Source organism: Rissa tridactyla, chromosome 2 (assembly GCF_028500815.1).
Source record: "Rissa tridactyla isolate bRisTri1 chromosome 2, bRisTri1.patW.cur.20221130, whole genome shotgun sequence".
NCBI lineage: Eukaryota > Metazoa > Chordata > Aves > Charadriiformes > Laridae > Rissa > Rissa tridactyla.
In genome coordinates this window covers 161,498,810-161,520,396 of record NC_071467.1, presented here as the reverse complement: position 1 = coordinate 161,520,396, position 21,587 = coordinate 161,498,810, and the positions used below count along the sequence as shown (strand labels likewise).

The following is a 21,587-nucleotide window of genomic DNA, read 5'->3' as shown; positions in this document are numbered from 1 at the left end:
AAGATGTATAGGGTTGAAGCTTCCCGTTGCACTGTGGACTATGTAAAGGGCAGTTTGCATTTGCACTGGCTCACCAGAGACAGGGGATACCCTGTCCACCTCATAAAATAACTTAAACTAACTTTATCGTGCCAAATCCTTCATAATTCCTTGCTGGGTCTGCAGTGACAGTTGCAAGGCGGGTAGGGCTCCAGAGGCAATTCCCATTTCTTGCCTCCCCACCTGCCCGGGAGAGGAAGCTTCCTGCTATCACAGGCTTTGCACGTCGTCTTTCCCACAACAACTGTGGCCAGGGAATCAGGGAACAAATGTTACAAGCCAGGGTCATGATCTGGGGAGTGAGTGAAGCATCAGGAGAACCCATCCGAGCTGATCGCCGTCTGAAAGGCAGGTCCTGGGATCCTCTTTCTAAATTTGCTTGCACAGGATGGAAAAAATGATATTTCCATGGGGAAGGAGCAAAGTGAATCTGTGCTGATGACAGGTATTTGTCTTGTTTTGCCAACAGCAAGTCCTCTTTCCAGAGGAGCGGCATTTGCACTAATCCCCATTTGAGCCTGAAACAATTAGCCGATCTGTGCTTTTCAGAGGCAGGACGCAGTGTGGAGCCTTTGTATTTATTTGTGTCAGCAAACAAGTATGTGGGTCCGTGCACAAACACGCTTGAGATGGCACCCAGATTATGCTCTATTTTCAATCTGGTTGCTGTTTTTTCTGGTGCTACAACTGACCCGCAGCGTGCAAGGGGACGACACTGCGTCCGTCCTCCTCCACGTGCTAATTACTGGTGCGGTGTTGGCAGATCGCCGCTTTTTAGGGCCCAGATCACAGCAGAGGTGAGCAAACTTTTGGTTTACGCTTTAAAGGGGCTGAGGTCTGACCTGGGCTCCCAGCCCTCCGTTTGCATGCGCAAAGTTTTTGCATCGCTGGATGGTTTTCCTTTATAAATTATGAAAACAACCGAATCAATAAATATTAACATAATGTGTATTGCCTTGGCAACATGGCACAAAAATTAAAAACAAATTATATAAACCACCCACGGTGGGGAGCTTTGCAGGAGATAAACCTGCTGCCGTTGCTGCCGGAAGAACGAATCATCTGGAATCAGAATAAAAGCAAACAGTCCGAAGTTAAACAACGTAAACCAAAGGCACCGTTCCCCGGGCAGGTCTGTGTCGATCTTCGGGTGCTGTGTGATGGCAATGAGGCTCTTGCATCCCAGGAGAGTGGCTTAGCAGGGCTGGCATCACTTGTTTGCAAAAACTCCATTGCTTCCCTAATCTCCTTTTGGGATCAATCTATACAACCAGATTGTCTTGAAGAGTCTATTCTTCTTAGGGATTTTTCTCAGGGATTTTTCTCCCACCTCATAAATTTGCAAGACAAGTGTGGAAACACATGGTGATGGACCAAATCGTTGTCCGAACACATGCGCCCATTTTCCCCATTGGATAATTTGACAGGATGTATTGCATCAGTTTTAATTAACGTTAACTCATCGAATGCTTGGTACAAGTAAGATTTCTGGGAAGTGGCTGGGTCCAGGTCTTCTGGAGTTTAGTCTCTTGGAAAGCGTTGCTAAGTCTTGGTACCACACAGAGGGGTTAGTAAATAGAGAATTGGTGTAAGTTTGGCATTTGACTCTAGCTTAGCGCTGTAATTTGCTTAACAACTTGAGTATTCGTCAGATCAACTGAGCTACACAGCCTGTTCCCGTACACTGCATAGTTTCTAATGAATCTGAGCGCACAACCTTTCTGCATAAATGAACTTGAGATGTCACCTCAGATTGCATTCCACTTTTAACATGAAACAATTGTTTCTGTTGTTTTAGCGCTATAACCAATATCACGCCATTAAGATTACTTGGTGCTATGTCGTATGCACATTGCATTATAAAAAAACCCTTTTTATGGCTGAGTGCCTTACTTGCGCGTACTGTGCCTTCCACGTTAGCTTCTCCCCTGAATATTGCACTATTTCCAAAGATGCGCCTTAAAGAGTGTTACTTTTTGACGGGGGTGGAACTGTAACTCGATGATTATGGAGCAATCTCTGCCCTGTGAAGATCAGTGCTAAACTGTGCCTAGAAATTGTATGTAATACATTCTTATGCAGAGGATACAGGCTTGGACGTGCATAATTTAATTTATTAAAGTTAGAATATATTTTAGACCACATGCCCTCTGAAGCAGGAAACAAGTAATTTGATTTTAAATTAATTTGCTAGAAACACAGAACGACATTTGAGAGGGCTGGTACAAACCTGACAGTCCGAAAGCATTTATACGGAGAGCAATTTGCTTAACCAACTGCTTCCTTTGTGTCATCTGTTCTTTCAGATAGTTATATTTGGAATAAAGTGTTTTTCTGCTCCTGGTACCTCTTGAGGGACTTCCTGTGGTGATGTGGCTTTAGAACTGAGGCGGGCAGGCTGCGGCTCCCTGGGGAAGGGAAACTCACTTAATACACGAATAACGTTGAATGTCAGTCAAGCCAAGGGAAAAAAAAAGGTGGACAAGTGAAAGATAAATAGGTTTAAATAATTACTGTTGAAATCCTGTTATGCTTGTAATTTTTTTCTCAGCATGGAAGTCCTTCTGTAAGCAATTCAGCACAACCCTTTGAAACCAGCTAGAGTTTTATTAATATTTTAGTAGCAGCGTTAGTAATGGCATGAACGATGGTAGTGCTGTGATGAGCTATGGAGTTTTCAGAGAAACCCCTGCCTTAGGTGAATCAATAAAGCCACACTGATTTACACCAGCGAAGAACCTGGGCCTCCAGATGTAGGGACCAACCCTGCAAACATCCTCTCCTCTGCCATTAGTCCTGGGAGTACTTCTAGAGAGCTCGGCAGCAACAATCATCACCCCAAGAAGAAGTGGCTGGATTTAATGGCACCACTCATATGAGCAAGCACTGGGTCTAGTCAGATGTGTTTGCAGGAAAAAAAAAAAATATTGGTCTGATTCCAGAGTCCATCCCTTTTTAGTGAAGTACTTAAGAATGCACTCTCCTTTCAAGCTGCGGTTAAGTCCCGTTGGCATCAGTGGGTGCAAAGTAGTCTTAAGTGTTTTGCTGAATAGGAGCTGCGTACGTTTACGTGTTTACCTGCAGTTTTTCCACGTCTGCTTTTAGGTACCTTTTATCTCTTCCTGTGAACTTCGGTTTTCCTCCCCTTCAATGTGTATCTCGTCTCCCCTGGGTGTTTTTTCCGCACTGTTTCAAGCAGACGCATAGCACAGCACTGGGTATGGCACTCCTGCCTTCCTCCAGCTGTAACACTGAGTATCGTCGTGACCCCAGGGTACACCCCTCGGTTATTCCCCTGAACTGCAGACACCTTTCTGTGCGCCTCGGATGACTGGAGAAAGCTTGTGTCTCAAAAACCAGACTCAAAATAGAGGTTGGAAGGGAATTTCCTTCTGCCCCAGCGACAACAGCTCAGAAAAAAAGTTGGCCTATTTGTATTTCCATTTTCTACAGTCAGGTATCTTGACATATACAGTTGCTAAATCTCAAAAGTTGCAGCATAAGCTTGTGTTATGTTGTTTCTTGCCATTTTCCTTAAGATGACGTTCCCTGACAAGTATAGTCCAGGTTATTTTCTCTTCTAGCTGGGGAGATCTCCTTAAGAAATAAGCATGCTATGAAAGAAAAAGAAAATAAACCCATCTAGGATTATTTCCAGCAGGAAAAACAGCTGCAGCTGAGGGGGCAGCGATGCCAAAGCCCAGGCGTCCGGAGTCAGAACTCTGAGATTTGTGAAGAGTTAAGTGAGTTGCACGCGGATAAGCAGTTGAAGGCTGAGCCACCACCTCCAGTAGGGCAAAAAGAGGTAACAGAAACAACTTTCCTACCTGATACTGCATGCAACCCATTGCACCATCTCCGTAGTGCATGTCACCGATTTATGTGGGGTTTATGGCTTGTAAAAATACATGTTTGTCAAGTGGTAGGAAAGCAATAGTATGTAGTAGGTATTACAGTCTTAGTGAAGAAGAGAGAGGATTTTGTTGTTATAAAAATAATTTGAAAGCTTGGAAAATGTGCATTATAAATTAAGATGAGATTCCAAGAGGCTTTGGGGAAAAAAAACAAAACAAAACAAACAAACAAAAAACACAACAAAAAAACCCAAACCACAAAACCATCTATAATGTTACTATCTTATTTTAGGAGCAAATATGTGTGTGCTTTCCCACTGAAAAGTGGCTCTAAGGATGGCATCTGCTGACTTGGCAGATCCGCACGCTGAGTTCACTGGAGGGCATCTGCTATCAGTCACAGATTGCCATTTCTTTTCGGGTTAGCACATAGACGCAAGAAAGGTGCAACAGTTTAAGTGGCTGATATGAAGATGCGAACTAACTAGTAAGCCTTGGTATCATTCACTTGATGTTTGACAAAGTGCAGCTCGCTCATTGTTTCTTGATGTGTACACACTGACATTTATTTTCAATTTGTAGCATTATGTTGTCCTTATAAACATGAATACCAAAAATATATGTATTTGTACTGTACACTGAGCGACTCCAGGCTTTAAATTTCCTGTATCCTACTTGCTGACTTGTTAGGGTTTTTTCCCATTCAGATTCAGCATTCTGTTGACATATAACTTTGCCTTTCTTATTAGAAACTGACGGATACCTCTCTTTGAAATCAGGAACTGGAGGGATTGGGTGATGTCCTGGGAGTCTGGGGAACTCCATGGCTCCTTGAGATTGGAACCAGTGGTGGTTTGGGGGCACTGAATTAATGAAAGGGAAAGGATGACATAGTACCAACATGCATCACACCTCTCCCAGTTCTGCTATGAAATTGCTGGCAAGTTGGTGCCCAGCAGGAGCAATCCCATGGAGAAACCTTGACAGGACAACAGGAAACAGACCCATCACAGAGCCAGAGTTCATCTTCTCCAGGCCTCCTTGTTTATATTGTAATAGGGGGCAGAATTTACTGGCCTAAATGTAGACATCTGCATCTGAACTTGTCGTCTGAGGCCCCTTTATAGTCAATGAGGATCTGGAGCCAATGTAGTTGGGTAAATGTGTATCATCTCCAACCGAAATCAACATTTAAATTAGGTCAGATGAATCATCTTCTAAAAGAGCCTGTTTCTCTCCACTGACTATAAAGGGAGCTCAGGGTAACTAGATGAGTTGTGTGCTTAAGTGAGCTAAATTCCACTCACAGTAACCAGAAATCCTCTAGCCAAGTAGGATTTCTTTAAGGAGCAATCTTCCTTGCCAGAATACTTCTTGGCATATTGAACAACTTCTTCAGAAAGAAAAGGTCCTGAACTCAAGCAGACTCACATATTTGATATGCCAGTCTCAGGAAAAAAATGTGTATATATTTACCAAAGAAACCCAAAATTTTAAAATAATGAGATGAAGCATTATAACTAGGAGGAATTAGAAGACCGTTTCAGGAACGTTTCTCTCAGGGGATTAGGTATCCTCCGTGTTTAAATGTCTTTTGGAGACAAATAAACCCTGTGATCCTAACACAGAGGCTGGAAAACTATGTCCTTTGTTAGTGCTATAACAAAATGTCACGATAAAACAGGAACATTCTACCCTTGATATATTCAGCAACATCGTGATAAGGAAATAATCCCCATTTCCTCCCTCAACTTTCAAAGGGTCCTGGGACACAAATGTCACCTTTCTATAGTAGAGTATAATTGATTCTATTTGCGGCTGCTTAGAAAGAGGTGGAGGAATATGGCAATAATCCAGGGATGACTTGAAATCAAACGGAAGTTCACATGAGGCTATGAATGCCAACATGAAAGAGCAAAGCCCAAAGGATGCTATTTTTGAGGGCCAGATCTCGCGTGGACGTTACATACTTACAGTCCTCCTATTCAGAAGTAATCTTTGTGCCGGCACACAAAGACACATTAATCATCTTTTTGATGAACGTCCCAAGAACTTGCGACTAGCCAAATAAAGCCAGCAACTGCGAGGAAGCAGCTTAACAGATTTGGTATGCCCAAGAGGCAGGGCTTTGAGTGATTCAGTCAATAACAGGAAGCATTGAATGTGTTCTGAATAAAACACTGTTGATGTCAGGAAAGGATACCATTATATGATTAAAAATTCATCCTATATAAATCAGCTGAAAGACACCAGAGCAATAAAATCATTGACGTTACAGGTGGATAAGACCTCAGAGAACAAGCAGGTTGATTTCTCTGCCAAAACGCTGTCCCATAAAATATTTTGTACAGCTTTGTGGAATCTACCTTTAAACGTATCAGGCAACTTAGATTTCTTCATTTACCAAAGGGAACAATTCACTTGCTTAGAAAAAATCTCATGGCTGAGTATATTACCTTAGCAACCATCCCTCTTTTTTTTCTTTTTTTCCTTTCAAAGTATCATTTCATTACTCTCTTTTACCAATTTTATCCATCATTGTCTTTTAATGAATTAATATCACTTAATTTAATAGGCTGTTGTTCGCTTCCTTTTGTCTTTGGCTTACCTCCTGAAATCACATGCCATTGTTCTTCCATTTCATTATTTCTTGTAAATGAGTATCTCTTCTGTGCCCTTTATTTGACTTTTTTTACCTCTTTCTTTGCAACTCCCTCAATTGTTCCTTTTTGGAGTTGTTTTGCCAAGAAGTAAGCACAATATTCCAGATACAACTTCCACAGAGCTATAAAGAGAGGAAATAGCCTCTCATTATCTAGACAAGATACTTTCATATAGATTTTCTACATTGTTACATCCATAATTTTTTAATATTACTCCAGATTTCCAGGATTTCCATTGAAATTTTCCTGGAACTCTCTCATTTGTACTATTTTGAGTCAAGTCCCCTTTTGCTGTATTCTCTCCGCGTTTCACTTGTCTTTTCCTTTCTGCTTCCTTGGTTTCAATACTCTCTCCAATTTAATGTTATCAGATAACGCAAGGATTATATCGGACAGTACCTCGTCTATATCTTCAGTGAAGATAATGCTGACTCTAATCCCTACAGATCTCCTCCCCTGAAGACAAAGTTTATGTTACATTCGGGTCCTTAGGATGGCTTTTCTCCACACAGCAATGGGTGAATCCAAGCCAATTACAATTTATTTCAAAAGTAGACTTTTCTATAATAGACATCCAGGTATTTTCTTAAGGTTTATATATCGTATGTCAATTTGACAGATTAAGGCTGTGATCTTCATAGGTGAGGGAGAAAGGAAGGGAGATAAGAGAGTTAAGCCTTGAACAAACATCAAACTTTCAATGAGATTTCAGCATCTCACCGCTAAAGGCTTTTTGAAAAACCCATTCAGATCAATTTGCCACTATTACAGTCACAAGCAGTGGGTGTGGAAGCCCTGTCTGGGTACTGAAAACAGCCGCTCCACCCAAAAACACATTAAAAACGAACCTCTGCAGCATGAATTCCTGCACTAGTGGGAGGTCTCCCAAAGGGGCTTGTGACAGGTCCCGTTGTCTCTGCCTGGTACACCTCCTCCACTCGCTTATTCCAAGAAAGAAAGAGGGGATTCTGTGTTGTCCTTTTTGCCATCTTTTGTCCTCTTTGCACCCCATTTGTGCACAGTACCCTTAGCAGACAGGAGAGCCACCTCACCGCCTTTACATCTCTCTGACATTTCACTCTGATAAAGCACTCTCCTTTTCTCCTCTGAGTCTTTATTTAATTCACTTTAATCACAGGCTATGCCAAGTGTTTAGTGATCTGTGATTCCCATGATTATTCCCTTTTCCTCTTCTCTAAGCTCAGTATTGTGTTTACTTACTGCTGCTCTCCTGGGCTGTTTCCAGTTTTCCATGAGCATCCACTATTGATTGCTAATGGTGTGTTAACTTGGCATTATCGGATCTCTTTGCGCCCTACAATGCACCTTGCCTGGATCTGCTGACTTACGTGTGTCTCAGGCTTTCTAGATATTTCCCCACTTACATTTGTATTAATCCTAACAGGCTCTCCCCTCTCTTTTTATTGATCCCCTTGTTGGATTCTTTTAAAAAGAGTTTGTTTTCTTAGGCAACTGAATTTTGGTTAGTTACATCTCCCTCATCAATTGTTGTTATGTCTCCAGCTCTTTTCTTTCCATTAGTGAGTTCATGAAAACCTTCTTAATCCCTTTAACCTTTTTGGCAAAGAGTAACCTTTGCTTCTTTCCTACAAGTTTTCCTAATCTTTCCCTCCTCTCTCATACATACGGTTCCTTCTTTCTCTAGTCCCAGTTTGGACCCTCAAACCTTTGTCTGGTGTTTTCTGAATCCGTGTTTGCTGCCTCTTCTTCTTTGAAAGCTTTTCGGAAGAAATCCTGTCTGTTTTGTCTTGCACGTTCCCCGTCTCCCTTTGACGCTGATGGATTCTAATATTTTCTGAAAACCCCTCCTGATAAATAACTCTCAAGAATTCTTGATTCTTTAAGATGTTTTCCTTGTAGTCTATTATAATTGCACCGTATTGTGCTCTGTGAATTTCCTAACCTGTCTCTGCTAAATACAGCTCTCTCATTGACAATGCTATCGAGCTGACGTTGTTCTCACAGTTTTCTTTGATTTCTGTCTATTGGTAGGAATTATATCCAACAAGGCTTCTTTTCTCATCGGAAGCCCTATTTTCTACATCCTACAGCTGTATATGATTGAGGACTATTTCAGTGATGTGTGTTTTGACGTCTTCATAACAGAACAGATACTGACTAAATGCATTCTCTAATGAAAAGTATCAGAAAGTTCTGACTGTGCTAAAACTTGGTATGACATTTTTCCCACCATCGTATACCGTTGGTAGTCTGTAGAAAATGGGCTCTGTACGACAGCTGCATTCTGAATATGGATTTTTTAGAAGCTTTATCCATGTCTTTGACCTGTGCTTTCTGTTCTGACTCTCTTTTTAAAAGGTCTCTTCTCGATTGTTTGCAGTCCTTTTTGAGTAGAGCATTAAAAACCCCAGCCAAGACTATGACCTTCTGGATACTGCAGCTAATTGCAAACAAGTAGCTTCCATCCCCGCTTGCAAGCATTGCTGGAATGTTTAATCTTGACCATTTTACCCCATGTTCAGCATTTCTCTGAATTCAGCTATAAATTTTGCATTGGCTGCGTATACTGGAAAACAGAGGCCCCATTTGCACATTAATAATAAATATAAAAGCTGTACCTGTTCTCTAACTCCGTCACCATCATCCTCATGAAAATAATACTTTATGTGTACGTGCCATCTCTCCTCTAACTATCTCACAGGTTGTTTAAAAGCATGGGTAAGTATTATTGTCCTCATTTTTTTAAATGGAGACAATACTATTTGAAGATAAGGCACAGAAAGACTTCAGTAAGTAATCAGAGAACAGAATAAGACAGTTAACAAATATCCCACCTCTCCTGACTCCTGCTTATGGCTATTTTGCATTGATATGACACGTAGAAGATACCAGCTTTGGTGTTGCCCACTTGTGCCAGGTGGTTCTCTAATACAGTGAGAAACAAACTGTGGGCAGGACTGGCAAATATTGGATCTTTCACTTTAGCGGCTGAGCCGAATAATCAAGTAAAATGTAATTTTGGATTAATACAAAATGGAAATGTTTTATTATGAAAAATAAAACATGGGGGTAAAAATCCCATTTTATTCTAAAGAAAATGTTTTAATTCTGTTAAAATAAAGTTTTGACCTGAAATGAAATTTCTATTTCATATTTGGGTGACTTATTTAATCATGTATCATATCTCTTTTAATATCAAATTCAGCCAGATTTCCAACTACAACATTAGACTTTTACCAAGATCCTTTGCTGTATTCAACCCAATTTCTTGCATAGCCTTTAAAACAATTTTTGAAAATAATCTATTCCCCAGAAATTTTTATCCAGATCTACTTGAGGATTCCTGCTCTAAATAGATAAGACAACCAATGCTTCAGGGAGAGGGATTATTCTTGTCCCCATTTTCCAGAGGGGGATTTGAGAAACGCTGAATTTAAACTACACACCTAAGATGGTGGTGTCAAATATTTCAGGCAAGCAATAGAGCCTCTGAAAGGCCTTCAGTAGCTGTGTGTCCCTCCTCCTATGTCACCTTGAGATGAGAAGTGTGTGGCCAACAGGCTAGGGGCCACATCCCATGGTGGGAACAAGTTAGCCCCAGGATGAGGCAGGTGGAAGAGCCCTCTCACACACGTGTGCCTGTGGCATCGTGTGACCGGACCCTGGTGATAGAGGGACTTCTGCTCATCTCGGAGGAGAAGCTGTGGCAGCAGGGAGTGGAGCATGATCCCGACTGACAGGGTGAAGGTTTCACCCATCAGTTGTGGGTGAGGAGCCTCAGGAATGAGGCTCCAGAGACAGGAATCCAACACAGGTCCTCAAATTCATCCATCAGCATTACAGGAGCTGGGTGCCACTTCTGGTCCCCGCCATTTGAAGGTATGAGCCTTCAGGACACACAAGACTTAAAATCACGAGTGGTTCAGTCATTCCAAGCTTCCACCTACCATTAATATTCAGTGGCTGTTCACAATCTTTCTACGGTTTGCTTCTCTTTTCTTTTAAAAAGTACATTTTACTTGTTAACTTTTGTTGTTGTTCTTGTTGATGGGTCGACTGTTAGTTCACCGCAGGGTAGGCAGAGCTGTCATTGGAGGATTGGGCACCGCGTGAAGTGCATGGCGATGTCTCTGTTGTGGTGGCTTTAGCTGGGATATTGGTTAGTGGAACAAAAACTCGTCTGCTTCCTTCGAGGCGATTGATCAATTTGTTTTCCTCATCTTTGCTCTTGTTGACAACAAGCTTGATGAAATCAGTCTTTCTGAAGGCAGCACAGTGGATTTGACAAATCCTGCAGAACTGCTGGAGCAGATCCCTGAGTTTGCTGAGGAGCTGATGGAGCCTGAAGACTGCTTCCCTGAAGGTAAGGGCCTGCACTTTTCACTGTAATGCTGAGGGAAGGATCCTCCTCTTCACTCAGGGAACATCCCTCCACCTTCACACCACGTTGCTCTGGCTGCTTGCTGTATTTCACTGGGTGCACTTCATTTCTTAGGACTGTAATGCTCCAGACACATACTCAGAATCACTTGTTAACATTACTCTTTGGATTTCCAGGGTGAGATAAGCCAAAAGCGTGTTCTAAATGGCTGTGCAGCTTCTAACGTGCTAGGCTTTTTTCAGCATGATTTATGCCATAGAGGGTTTTTCTTTAATACGTTGATTTTTCTAACTTGGCCAGTGAAGATTTTTGCCTTCCAATAAGTGTGCGTGATCAAATTTGGTTGCAAACTAACCAGATCAGGATGGTTTTGTTGCTGAAACGTGCATAGGCAGTTAACAGAAACTGCCTGCAGAGTTCATGAGTCCCAGGATTCTCTTCCATTTGTTTTAAAGGGTGTTAAGATTAGCGTGTCCTGTAACTTTCATCCTTTCATCTGATCAAGGATATGCTATGTATAGGGTATTTTACTTAATTATTCTAGATAACAACAGTTCACATTTACATAACTGCTTTTAATACCCGAATAAACCAGCATTTTATTAATTTTTTTATCACCAACCCGCTCCAAAACACAGGTTTAAAACCCAGCTACATCAGAAGATCTAGCTTTAAGTCAATACATAAGGTAAATAGCATCCTAAGTTATTTCTTCTTAGAGTGTGTTCTATTCCAAAAATAATTCCTCACTTTTCTTTAAATCTGGGTTAGGAAAAATAGGGTTAGCTGAATGTTAGAATACTCCCTTGAAAATTCAAGGATTATTGTAAATAAAAACAGAGCTGCTCAGATGGGATCAGACAGAGATGATTTGCTGGGTATATGAATGCCCCTAAAGTCAGCAAAAATGTGCATCTCTATATGTGTGAGAAAGATGATTGAATGAGGTAAGGGAACCCTGCAGGGCTTACAAATGTCCCTAGGATCTAAACATTTTTTTGGCAGCTCTGCTTAAAAGCAGTAGCCAAAAATTAATGCAGTTGACGGAAGAAAGCATGGTACTATGCTGTAACTATTCTGGCCCATACAATAACATTTAGAAATTAGATCTGGTGTTTTCATTCCTTCACAATATATTTCTTAATGAGTCTAGTGAGCAGCACTGCAAAGTGGGAAACTATATTATAATTGTTTAAACAAGCCAGTGCCGTAAGACCAGCGCTAGTCAGATGCCAGTTTACAAATTCTGAAACTGTACTTGGCCATGATCGCCTTCCCATTTTTAAAAGAAATAAGGCGGACATCACACAACCCATCGCTTCATTCAGTGCACAGCCCCGATTCAGCCCCAGAGCAGTAGCACTGTAATTTGCTCTGTCTTAAAATAAGCAGAACTGCCTGAAACTCCATCGTGCAGGACCACGTCAGCACCAACCCAGTTTGTCAGATCTTCTCCACTGCTGTCAATGGGACGCAGGGTAGCGAGCAATGCTCTTCTAGATGGACCACTGGAAGCATTAAGCCAGTTTTGAAGCCCACACGTCATCCTGGCAGCAGAGAAATGTCAAAATGAAGGTGCTGCAGGCTGAACCCCAACCTTGCCCTGGGTTACATCTACGCTGCTGGCTCCTGCTTCATTCCCCCTGAGCATCCCTGCTCCTGCCTTTTGCCTTTTATTCCTCATCTCACCCAGTTCCTCACCAGTCCCTGTTCAATTCAGGGTGTTTTCCTCTTCTCCCAGTGTATGGCCAGCTCAGCCTTGAGCTCTGAATGGGAATTGAAGAGGAACCCGCTCCCAGCCCTTGGCCCAGTGCAGGATGTCCAGGGGCACTGGGGATGCAGCTGCAGGTGACGTCCTCCCCAACATATCTGCTCTGTTTTCCTGCGCAGCACATATCCATGCAGATTTTTCAGAGGCTACTGTGTAGGCTAAACGTGGATGGATTTCGCAAAAATGCATAAATTTGACACGGGAATGTTCGGTCATAAAATTTCAAGTCGAAGTGCCATAAACTGAAAGTCTAAATGATTCTTACTGCAATGACATCAACATGTGTTTTTATTTATGCAGAGAAATAAAGTGTTTTCCCATAATCTTCTTCTATTAAATGCCTTCCAGTATTTTTACCTAAATTTACCATTGCAGTTAAACCTCATGCAGTTATCATTTCAGTCTGGTTAAAAAACAAGCAAAAAACCAAGCTTGCTTGGTCTAGTTAGCTAAGGTATGACAAGGTTATACACTACTAAAGTGGAATTATTGAAGGGCAAGCACTGGGCAAGTTTATCTAGTGTTGCCTTTACTCGCTTGTATAAAAAGATACAACAATATTGGGTATATCTGGGAGAATGACCAGCTAATACTTGTGAAAGAAGGAGATTAAGTGAGACGAAGAGGAAGAGCAGGGGGAAGGGTTAAGTTCTTACCTTGTTAGCTCACCAGCTGTCTAAATTCAAACTATGACATTTCTAAATACATCCAGCATAGGTTGTGTCCTGAACAAATATGTTCCGGATTCAGCCCCCTTTTTTAGATAACAAAGGCAACGAAGATAATGCATGTTCTTGAAATAGTTGCTGAAAGTTTGCTGAGGTCACAGTTTTCCCGGAGTTGGGTGACCCAGATAAACCATAGGTCGTTTTTTCTTGGGGAGACTTGTTAATTCGTTATCATCTCAAAATAGCTTTGATTAGGGTCAACGGGGAATATTCTTGGGTCAGGAAATGTAAAGCCAAGGTAGGGTCACAGCTCTGGCAGCTAGAAAGTATTGCTGGGAAAAACCTGATAGAAAAAGAGAGATTGTTCTTGTTGCCAGTTGATGGGAAAGCAACATCTAGGCAATGCCAGCTATTTGGGTATTTTTTCCTCCAGATGCCTCGCAGCGCTCCAGTCCTGTTACCTCCATTGGTATGTGTTCTCTGCAACAAAAATTGCTATCTGTTTGGACATGCTCTTCTGTGTCTCACAGAAGGTCGTCCAAAGAGAGCCCCCTGGCCCCAGCACGCTCCTCTCTCCCAGACCCTAATAGGAGAAAGTTTTCACCAAGTCCTCAAGCGTAATTCCCCGGACAAAGCCCGCTGGCAAAGGTTTCAAAGGAGAATCATCTAATGGTAGTGCAAGAATGAGCTACCTTGCTCAACGCGTGGTTGATCGCAACTCGTGACACCGAGGACACTCACAAACAGTTTTTCACGTGATCACGTTAGGAGCAATTATCGCAGCTGGAAAATGCCATGCGCTAAAGTGAAGTTCCTCTGATTAATGGTGGGATCTGCGTCATGCCCTCCCCAGCCGCAGTTAGCGGCTGTTTAGAAACAAAAAAGCAAAGAGGAGCTCAAACGGACCGTTAAACTGAACAAATCTGAACTGAGCTATAGGGGACTTCCAGCAGGTGATGTTTAAAAGCTGAGTAAAACCAAACAAAGCCCAACAAAACAAGTTAACTGTCTTCCTAGGGAAAAAAATTACAGAACAAAAACAAGTTTTAAGGTTTCTTTTTTCCTCTAGCCATAGTATCTGAGATAACAGCGGGAGTTTTTCCATCAGAAAGGGCATGTTAGTATTTTGTTGTATCCAGTTTTCAGACATCATAAAACTCTTACAGTCCTATCGCGTGTACAGAATTAAATTAATTCGGGTTGGACAGGACCTCTAGATTTCAAGGTATCCACCCCCTCGCTTAAAGCAGGGCTGACATCGGTGGTGGACCAGGCTGCCCAGCGCCTTTGCTTCAAGGCGTCACATCGTTATTTGTAGTGACCTCCGAGAAGATATGTTTGGGGGAGAACAGCAGCAGATAAACAAGAAGTGTACCCTTGTAAAGCCCTTGGAAGAGTAAAAACACCTGGCAGGCTGTGGCTTTGTCAGATGCTCTCTTGGCAGCAACCGCTTGTAGTACACAAGAAGAGACTCAAATGTCCATGTGTGTCTCAGGTATCCGAAAACTGGTGGCAGCGATGGCAAATCTCTTCTGTGTTAGCCCTAGAGCTGCACAGTATAAGCCCCAGGCATGTGTGCCAGTGGGTTAGTGGGGCCAGAAGAAGAAAAAGGGGTTAAATAAGGAGGGTCTGCAAAGAACACATTCCCTCCACGCATGGGGACATACTGGTGTCTTACGAAGGGACTACAGCCAGGCTGGCTTTCTTGCTCGAGCAAACACAGCTAGCCAGACTGGTCATTAGAAATCCAAATTGACATATATATATATACACATAAAAACACATTATGAATACCTGCCTGCTTGAGTTCATGCTGAGGAAGCTGTATTTTCTCTGTGTCGAACCAAGCGATGCTGTAACCAGCGTTCAAAGCTAAGCAAAATATCATTTTGTTCTAAAAATGAGTGTCCCAATAATTGGGAACTCCTGTGCAAAAGTAACTATAGAATTACCGCGGTTTGAACATAAGGTACCAGACGTATTGGACCACAGTATAAAAGAAATTAATTAGTCTTCCTGGTTTACTGAAGAGAATCAGCAGCCCAATCCAGCCAAAACATATCTAATCATTTCATGTAAATTAAAATGTACATGTTGGTGTGAACAAGCAGTGGATTTGTAAAGTCTTTACTCATAAGCCTGAAATAAATAGGCTTGGCTGTCGTGCGCGCAGGAGGAAGTTTTTGCAGTATAGCTCCCACACTTATAAAGAGATTCTTTTTTCCCAGTGCACCAAAGTAATGCAATCAGGTCTAACAGCTCCGTGACTGTAATGCACCAGGCTAGAAAATGTGAACGTGGAACCAAAGGAATATTCACACAAAATGCATTGTAAATTAAATTCCTCCTGCTCTTTCTGGGTTTTTGGGGGGTTTTGTTTGGGTTTTTTTTTGGTAACTTGTTTATCATTGTGGCAGATGCTTAAGGAAGAGCTTTCTTTGTCACACCTGCAGTGGAAACTGCCGTTCAGGACACATTTTAATCTGCAGTTTGTGATTGCGCTATAGGACACCCCCGGTGGTGGAAGGAAACAATTCCCTTGTTATGAAAAACGAACAAAACCTAAATAATATCATTGTTTACTGATACATTTGAAGAGGTTTCTTGGTAAATAGGTCTCTGTTTCATGACAAATTATATGTAATGTGAATTGAAAACAGACCTTGTTCTTAGACAAGTTGACCACTAAGGCAGCTTCACTGATTTACCAGCAAATAACTCAACCCTTTGGGGGGACTTTTTCTGCTGTTCTGTGTTTCTGTTGAGCAGTAACCTACTACTCAAAAGGCCATGGTGTAAACGAGTCAGTTTGCTCTCAAAAAAGATGTAGCCCAACATGAATTAGGGTGGCAAAACTAAGTCCTGACTAAATCACAAGGTGGTCAGCTTCTTCTGCATGACCCGTTCCCTACTAGCATTGATTTCAGGGGGACAGCACAAATCTATGAGACAAGGCAGTGTGAGTAATGCTGTTATAAGAAATGCCAAAGCATTTATTCCTGCCCTGACACTTACTGTGCTAAAAGGTGCTAATGAATAGTCATCTTCGTGTGCATAAAATAGCTTTCAAAACCTGAAGCTGGGGTCTGCTGACCACCTGCCTTGGTGTAGAAGCCAGCTGGAGTTATGACTGGTCAGACCCTCACCAGGTCCTGCCTTAGACACATTGGAATGGGTTTGATATTTTGATTTCACAGAAATGAAAAAAAAAACCACAACACCAAAACCCTGTTAAAATGCTGACCAACGTCAGGTAAACTTCTTTGTAGGGTATGTATGTGAAGCTTCCAATTCAGCATTAAGCGTGGGTCAAGGTCACCAGAACAGTAAGCCACCAGCATTATGAGAGAGTTCAGAAAAGCACAGGCATGAAATAACAGTCAGTGAGGGAAATCAGAGAATTTGAAATGGAAATAGAACTTTACTGATTCATTAAAAGACCTGTTTGTGGTCAGTTTTCTTTTTTTCCCCTCGGTTTTCTTCTTTTCTTTCAGTTTTCATTTTTTCTGTTTGATAGATGAATAGTTAAAAATAGCATTTCATCCGAATTGCAGCCGGCATGATTATTCACGGAAGTGCTACTTGACATTAGTAATTGTATCAGAATCTGGTCTAAACATTTCTGAATTGGGCCCAATCAAAAGCATGGGATTTAATAGCGCTGTGATTTTGGGCTGACTCATCTGAGAAGCTATTTTGGATTTTTCAAGGTATTACTGTCAGTAACTAGGACCATTTTTTTCAGCTCGGAATAGCATGAAAGCCATCAAAGAGCATTAAAAAAAAAAAAAGATTAGTAGTCCTAGCTGGCTTTCTGTCTTTAAAAATACCTCTCTGTACCTGTAGATTATCAGATGGAAGCTGACTGAATCAGCAATAGCTTGTTTTTACCATTTATTAAGCATTTTCCATCACAAATGAAGTGACTTTGGAATTCACGGTGCCCTGCTCATTAGTATTTAATTTGATGGTGATCCCCTAATTTTAGCTGTGCCTGGGCTCAGGAAATCAGGTTCCCTGTGTAGTGGAAAGACAGAGGCAGACTCCTCCAGGGAATGACTCATCCAACTATCTTACGGTGGGGAAGACCACTTCCTGGAAGATCCTAACCTTTTCCAACAGTACTTACAGAGCATTTCTGCTCTGTGAGAGCATGACAGAGCATGTCATACCCGTTACTGGCAGAGCCTAAGCATCATCTAAGAGACTAAAAAGCCAAGTAGGAAGTAATTTAGGAGAACAGAGGGGAAAGTTTCTGGACAAAGGTTTTAAGTCTGAAAAATGCTGGTTTTTTTCCAAATGAAATCGTTTATAGGAACAAGGTAGGCTTAGGGAAAGTTTGTAAATTTATTCTGCTAGAAGCAGCGGTTACCTCTGGTACAAAGGGGTATTTCAACTTCACATAAGAAATCCACACTTTCATAGGGAACAGCCTGCTCATTAGCCTGTTCACGTGACGAAAGAGGGATCTAAATCCAAGCCTTTGGTCTTCCTGATCCAAATCTTAGTTGACAGTGAGGTGGCCTGTGTTACCTGCACAACAGCACAGAGCGTGGACCAGACACCCGAGAGCTGGTGAGGACCATAGGGGTTGTGGGGTGAGGTGGAGCGTAGGAGTTCTCCGGCAGCCCTGCTGGGAGATGCAACTAACGGCCCCCTCTGTCACGTCGTGCTGGTGGGATTGTATTGCAGGGGCGTCTCTGGGCAGAGCTGCCATACGAGTACCTGAGCTCAGGGAGCCTGAAGTCTGTTCCACGTACCTACTTCCTAAAACACACCCAAATAACATGCATTACCGTCTCTGAGCACTGTACAGGTTTTAGCAAAAAGTAGTGACTAACATGATATTGTTTTATCCCCTGATGTGATTCTTTGGTGTTCAGCGTTGACGTGCTTAGAGGGATAAAACTTTCCTTTGTTGGAGTGGTCCCCGACCTACAAAGAAGCAGAGAGCTGTTTATTACATTTCTATCTTCTCCTAGCGTTATGTTCTTCTCAAATATTTTGATTAAATTAGTGTATTTCGACTGAGCCCGGAATTCTCTGAATTCCAGAATGCAGTGGTAAACTGGGAACTGGTGTGGATCTGTGTGACGGAGGCATTTAGAGGACAGGTAGCTCCTTGCATAAATGGTTTGCTGTCCTGTTAGTCCCATACCAAAAACCTCCACATCCGAGAGCCTACGCCTACCAAACATTTCAGAAATGTGAGGGAAAGGGGAGATCTGGGAGCGATTCATGAAACATCCTACAGTTCTGCTGCTCCATAGCAGGGATCTGGGCTAATGAAAAATTACAGAAAATGCCAGGAGGACCACAGCAGGCTGAGCTGCTCCCTTCCTCCTGGCAGAGCCTGCTGCCAGCAGCGCCCCGCTTTCAGCGGCTTGGGAATCCCAGCATCCCGGGAGTTACCCTTGATCTCCTCACATATCACATGCAGCCCAAGCACCTCTGTTACGCCACCTTGAATTAACAGCACCTGCTGTCTGTGTCACCCTGGCACTCACCCTCTTTCCTTCCCCAGCTTCCCTGCCTGAATATTATTTCTACTTGCAATAACATTGCATTACATCACCATGGTGAGATGTCCTCCCTTGTCACTTCTGAGAGGTTGTTGCGTGCTTCAAGACGAGTTAGCAACCTTGACCACCTTTCAGCTATGGGAGCAGCTGGCCCATGATTTTTTTCTCATGATGGGACTGATAAAGCTCCATAGCTACCCCTCTTTCTATACAACACATGTATTAAATGTAGGGTAAAACCATTGCTTATTGAAAATGAAGTAGTTTCTGAGGGTCGTTCTCATCAGCAGATGTTGTGAAATTTGAGTGAAATTCCAGCCTGGAAAAAGACAGTTTTAAGTTCTTACTCAACACAAGACAATGCACAGGGTGGGTTTTGAAATGGGAGAGATGGATCTGTCCATTACTAATGGATGTTGCTAAGAAGACTAAAAATGGCCATGGTTTTGCCTATCAGAAATCCATGTGTGGTCCCCAGGACCACCACAACACTTAACTGTCACAAAACATTTGTCACTAAGGTCAGAAAGTGCTTTGAAGCACCAGTGGGGAACCCACAGTGGACGAAGACTGGATATCTAAATTTCTGCTGACATCAAAGGGGATTTAACCACCTAAATATCTTTCCCAAAAGCATTATCCTAATGATTTCCTTAAGCTCATGAGAGTCCAAGAGATCAAATTCTGCTCCTGCTTTTCCAGTCTGAACCTCTGCAGCACATTGTTCCCATCTACACTGCAACACCTCCTCCCCTCATCTCCCTTTCATCAGACTGCCACTTTTAATCAATAATTCTAGTGGTACCATAATACCAAGAAAATATTCCTCCTCCATTCAGAAGGCTGTGGAAACTGTTGCAGGAGTCATTAGTCCTGATCAGGGGTGCTGCCTGAGCTCAGCTAACACAACATGATCGACCTAGGGCACTGGTGACTCATGGCCAATGTATTCTGTATCATAAAAATCATTGGGAGGAATCACTGGGGCACATTTGAAGTGATTTTGAATGTTTTTTAATAGAAGAGTGAGAGGGAGAAATGGAAGGCAGGGCAGAAGAGGCTGGTGAGAAAAACAAGGGAGGGGTGACTCCATGCAGCAGCTTCTTGCTAGAAGAAATCTTGTTTTGCAGCTCCTTATTGCAGCTTTAAATGGCCTTTTTTAACAATTACTTTGGTTTTGTTTTGCTCCTTTTCAGTTTGTGTGCGATTCTTCCCATGCTGTTCAGTGGACACCACAAAATTCCCAGGAAAAATTTGGTGGAGGCTGCGGAAAACCTGCTACAGAATTGTCGAACACAACTGGTTTGAAACTTTCATCATATTCATGATCCTGCTGAGCAGCGGAGCCCTGGTAAATGTTACAGGATTGCCTAGCTGGTTGAAAGTGGACATGGGTCTCAGGGAAGTTGTTCTCCTGTTGGCTCTCTCTAGGAGTTTATGAGCTCTTACTGCTCACTTCTGAAAGCAAAGCATATTTGGGGCTAAAACAGGTCTTCTGCTTTTCTGATTTATCCTGCCTTTACCGTATGTGGGGGGGAACTGTCTTCTGCTATAACATAAAATTATGATGTGCACATCTTTTGAAAAGCTAATCCTTAAGGAAGTGCGTCTGAGGAAGTATCCCAGAGTTACTACTTCAGCATCCCGTAACTGCTCCGTGGTTGTTCCCATCTGGAGGCTTGTATTTTGCTCCAGGGATGGCTTTTTTGGATGGCACTTTTTTTTTTTTTCTTTTCTTTTTTTTTTTTTAGCACATTTTATAACCAGCAAAGCAAAATCTCCAGGGAGACCTTATAGCCCCTTCCAGTACCTAAAGGGGGCCTACAGGAAGAATGGGGAGGGACTCTTTATCAGGGAGTGTAATGATAGGACACGAGGTAACGGTTTCAAACTGAAGGAGGGGAGATTTAGATTGGATGTTAGGAAGAAATTCTTTACTGTGAGGGTGGTGAGACACTGGCCCAGGTTGCCCAGAGAAGCTGTGGATGCTCCATCCCTGGAGGTGTTCAAGGCCAGGCTGGATGGGGCTTTGAGCAACCTGGTCTGGTGGGAGGTGTCCCTGCCCGTGGCAGGGGGGTTGGAACTAGATGATCTTTAAGGTCCCTTCCAACCCAACATGTTCTGTGATTTTGTGATTCTATGATAGAAGACACAGGGGGCAGTGAATCGGTGCTACACATGGAGCTGGTGGGTGCCTGTCATGTTTTGAACACACCTTAGCTTAAACCACTGTATGTTCCCTGCACAGACAGCTCCTGCTTCCATCCAAAAGGGTGTGTGTGCAAGGAGGCTGGTTGGTCATTGTCCAGGACTCCAACAAGGGATGCTCTCCTCCTGAGATCCCACTGCGTACTGGGATTATCCTCTCCATATTATCAGCTCGGGGCTCTTTGTAGCAATGGCAGCATATATTTATGTTGTTCAATTACATGTCAGGGATGTCGCTGAAGTTGGTGGGACTTCTCTCAGGTTTTCATCTGGGCATAGAGCAAAGGGGTACATCAAGTGTTCTCCAGGCTTTGGTCTGGTGGTCAATGATCTTCTCCTCCCTAACGGAGTAAGAAATACGCATAGCAAATTTGCGGGCAGTGTCATGTTTGGACAGGTTATCCATGTATTTCTGGAGGTGAGGATTAACTTCAGCCAAACAGATGAATCTGCCTTAAATAGTAAAAGGAACATAATCTCAGAAAGGTGCCTGCTTCAC

The 21,587-nt window shown here is 42.5% G+C and overlaps 1 protein-coding gene across 5 annotated transcripts in view; it reads left to right on the top strand.

The window, feature by feature from the left end:
* The window catches only part of LOC128905371 (sodium channel protein type 5 subunit alpha-like), a 222,076-nt gene that overhangs the window by 158,605 nt on the left and 41,884 nt on the right, over window positions 1-21,587 (top strand). For 3 of the 5 annotated variants that reach the window (XM_054191391.1, XM_054191390.1, XM_054191394.1), the window contains exons 17-19: window positions 3,686-3,844; window positions 10,781-10,901; window positions 20,077-20,231. In XM_054191391.1, coding sequence (XP_054047366.1) covers window positions 3,686-3,844; window positions 10,781-10,901; window positions 20,077-20,231 — 435 coding nt within the window. The remainder of the gene's footprint in view (window positions 1-3,685; window positions 3,845-10,780; window positions 10,902-20,076; window positions 20,232-21,587) is intronic. The other 2 variants (XM_054191393.1, XM_054191392.1) reach the window with 2 other exon arrangements.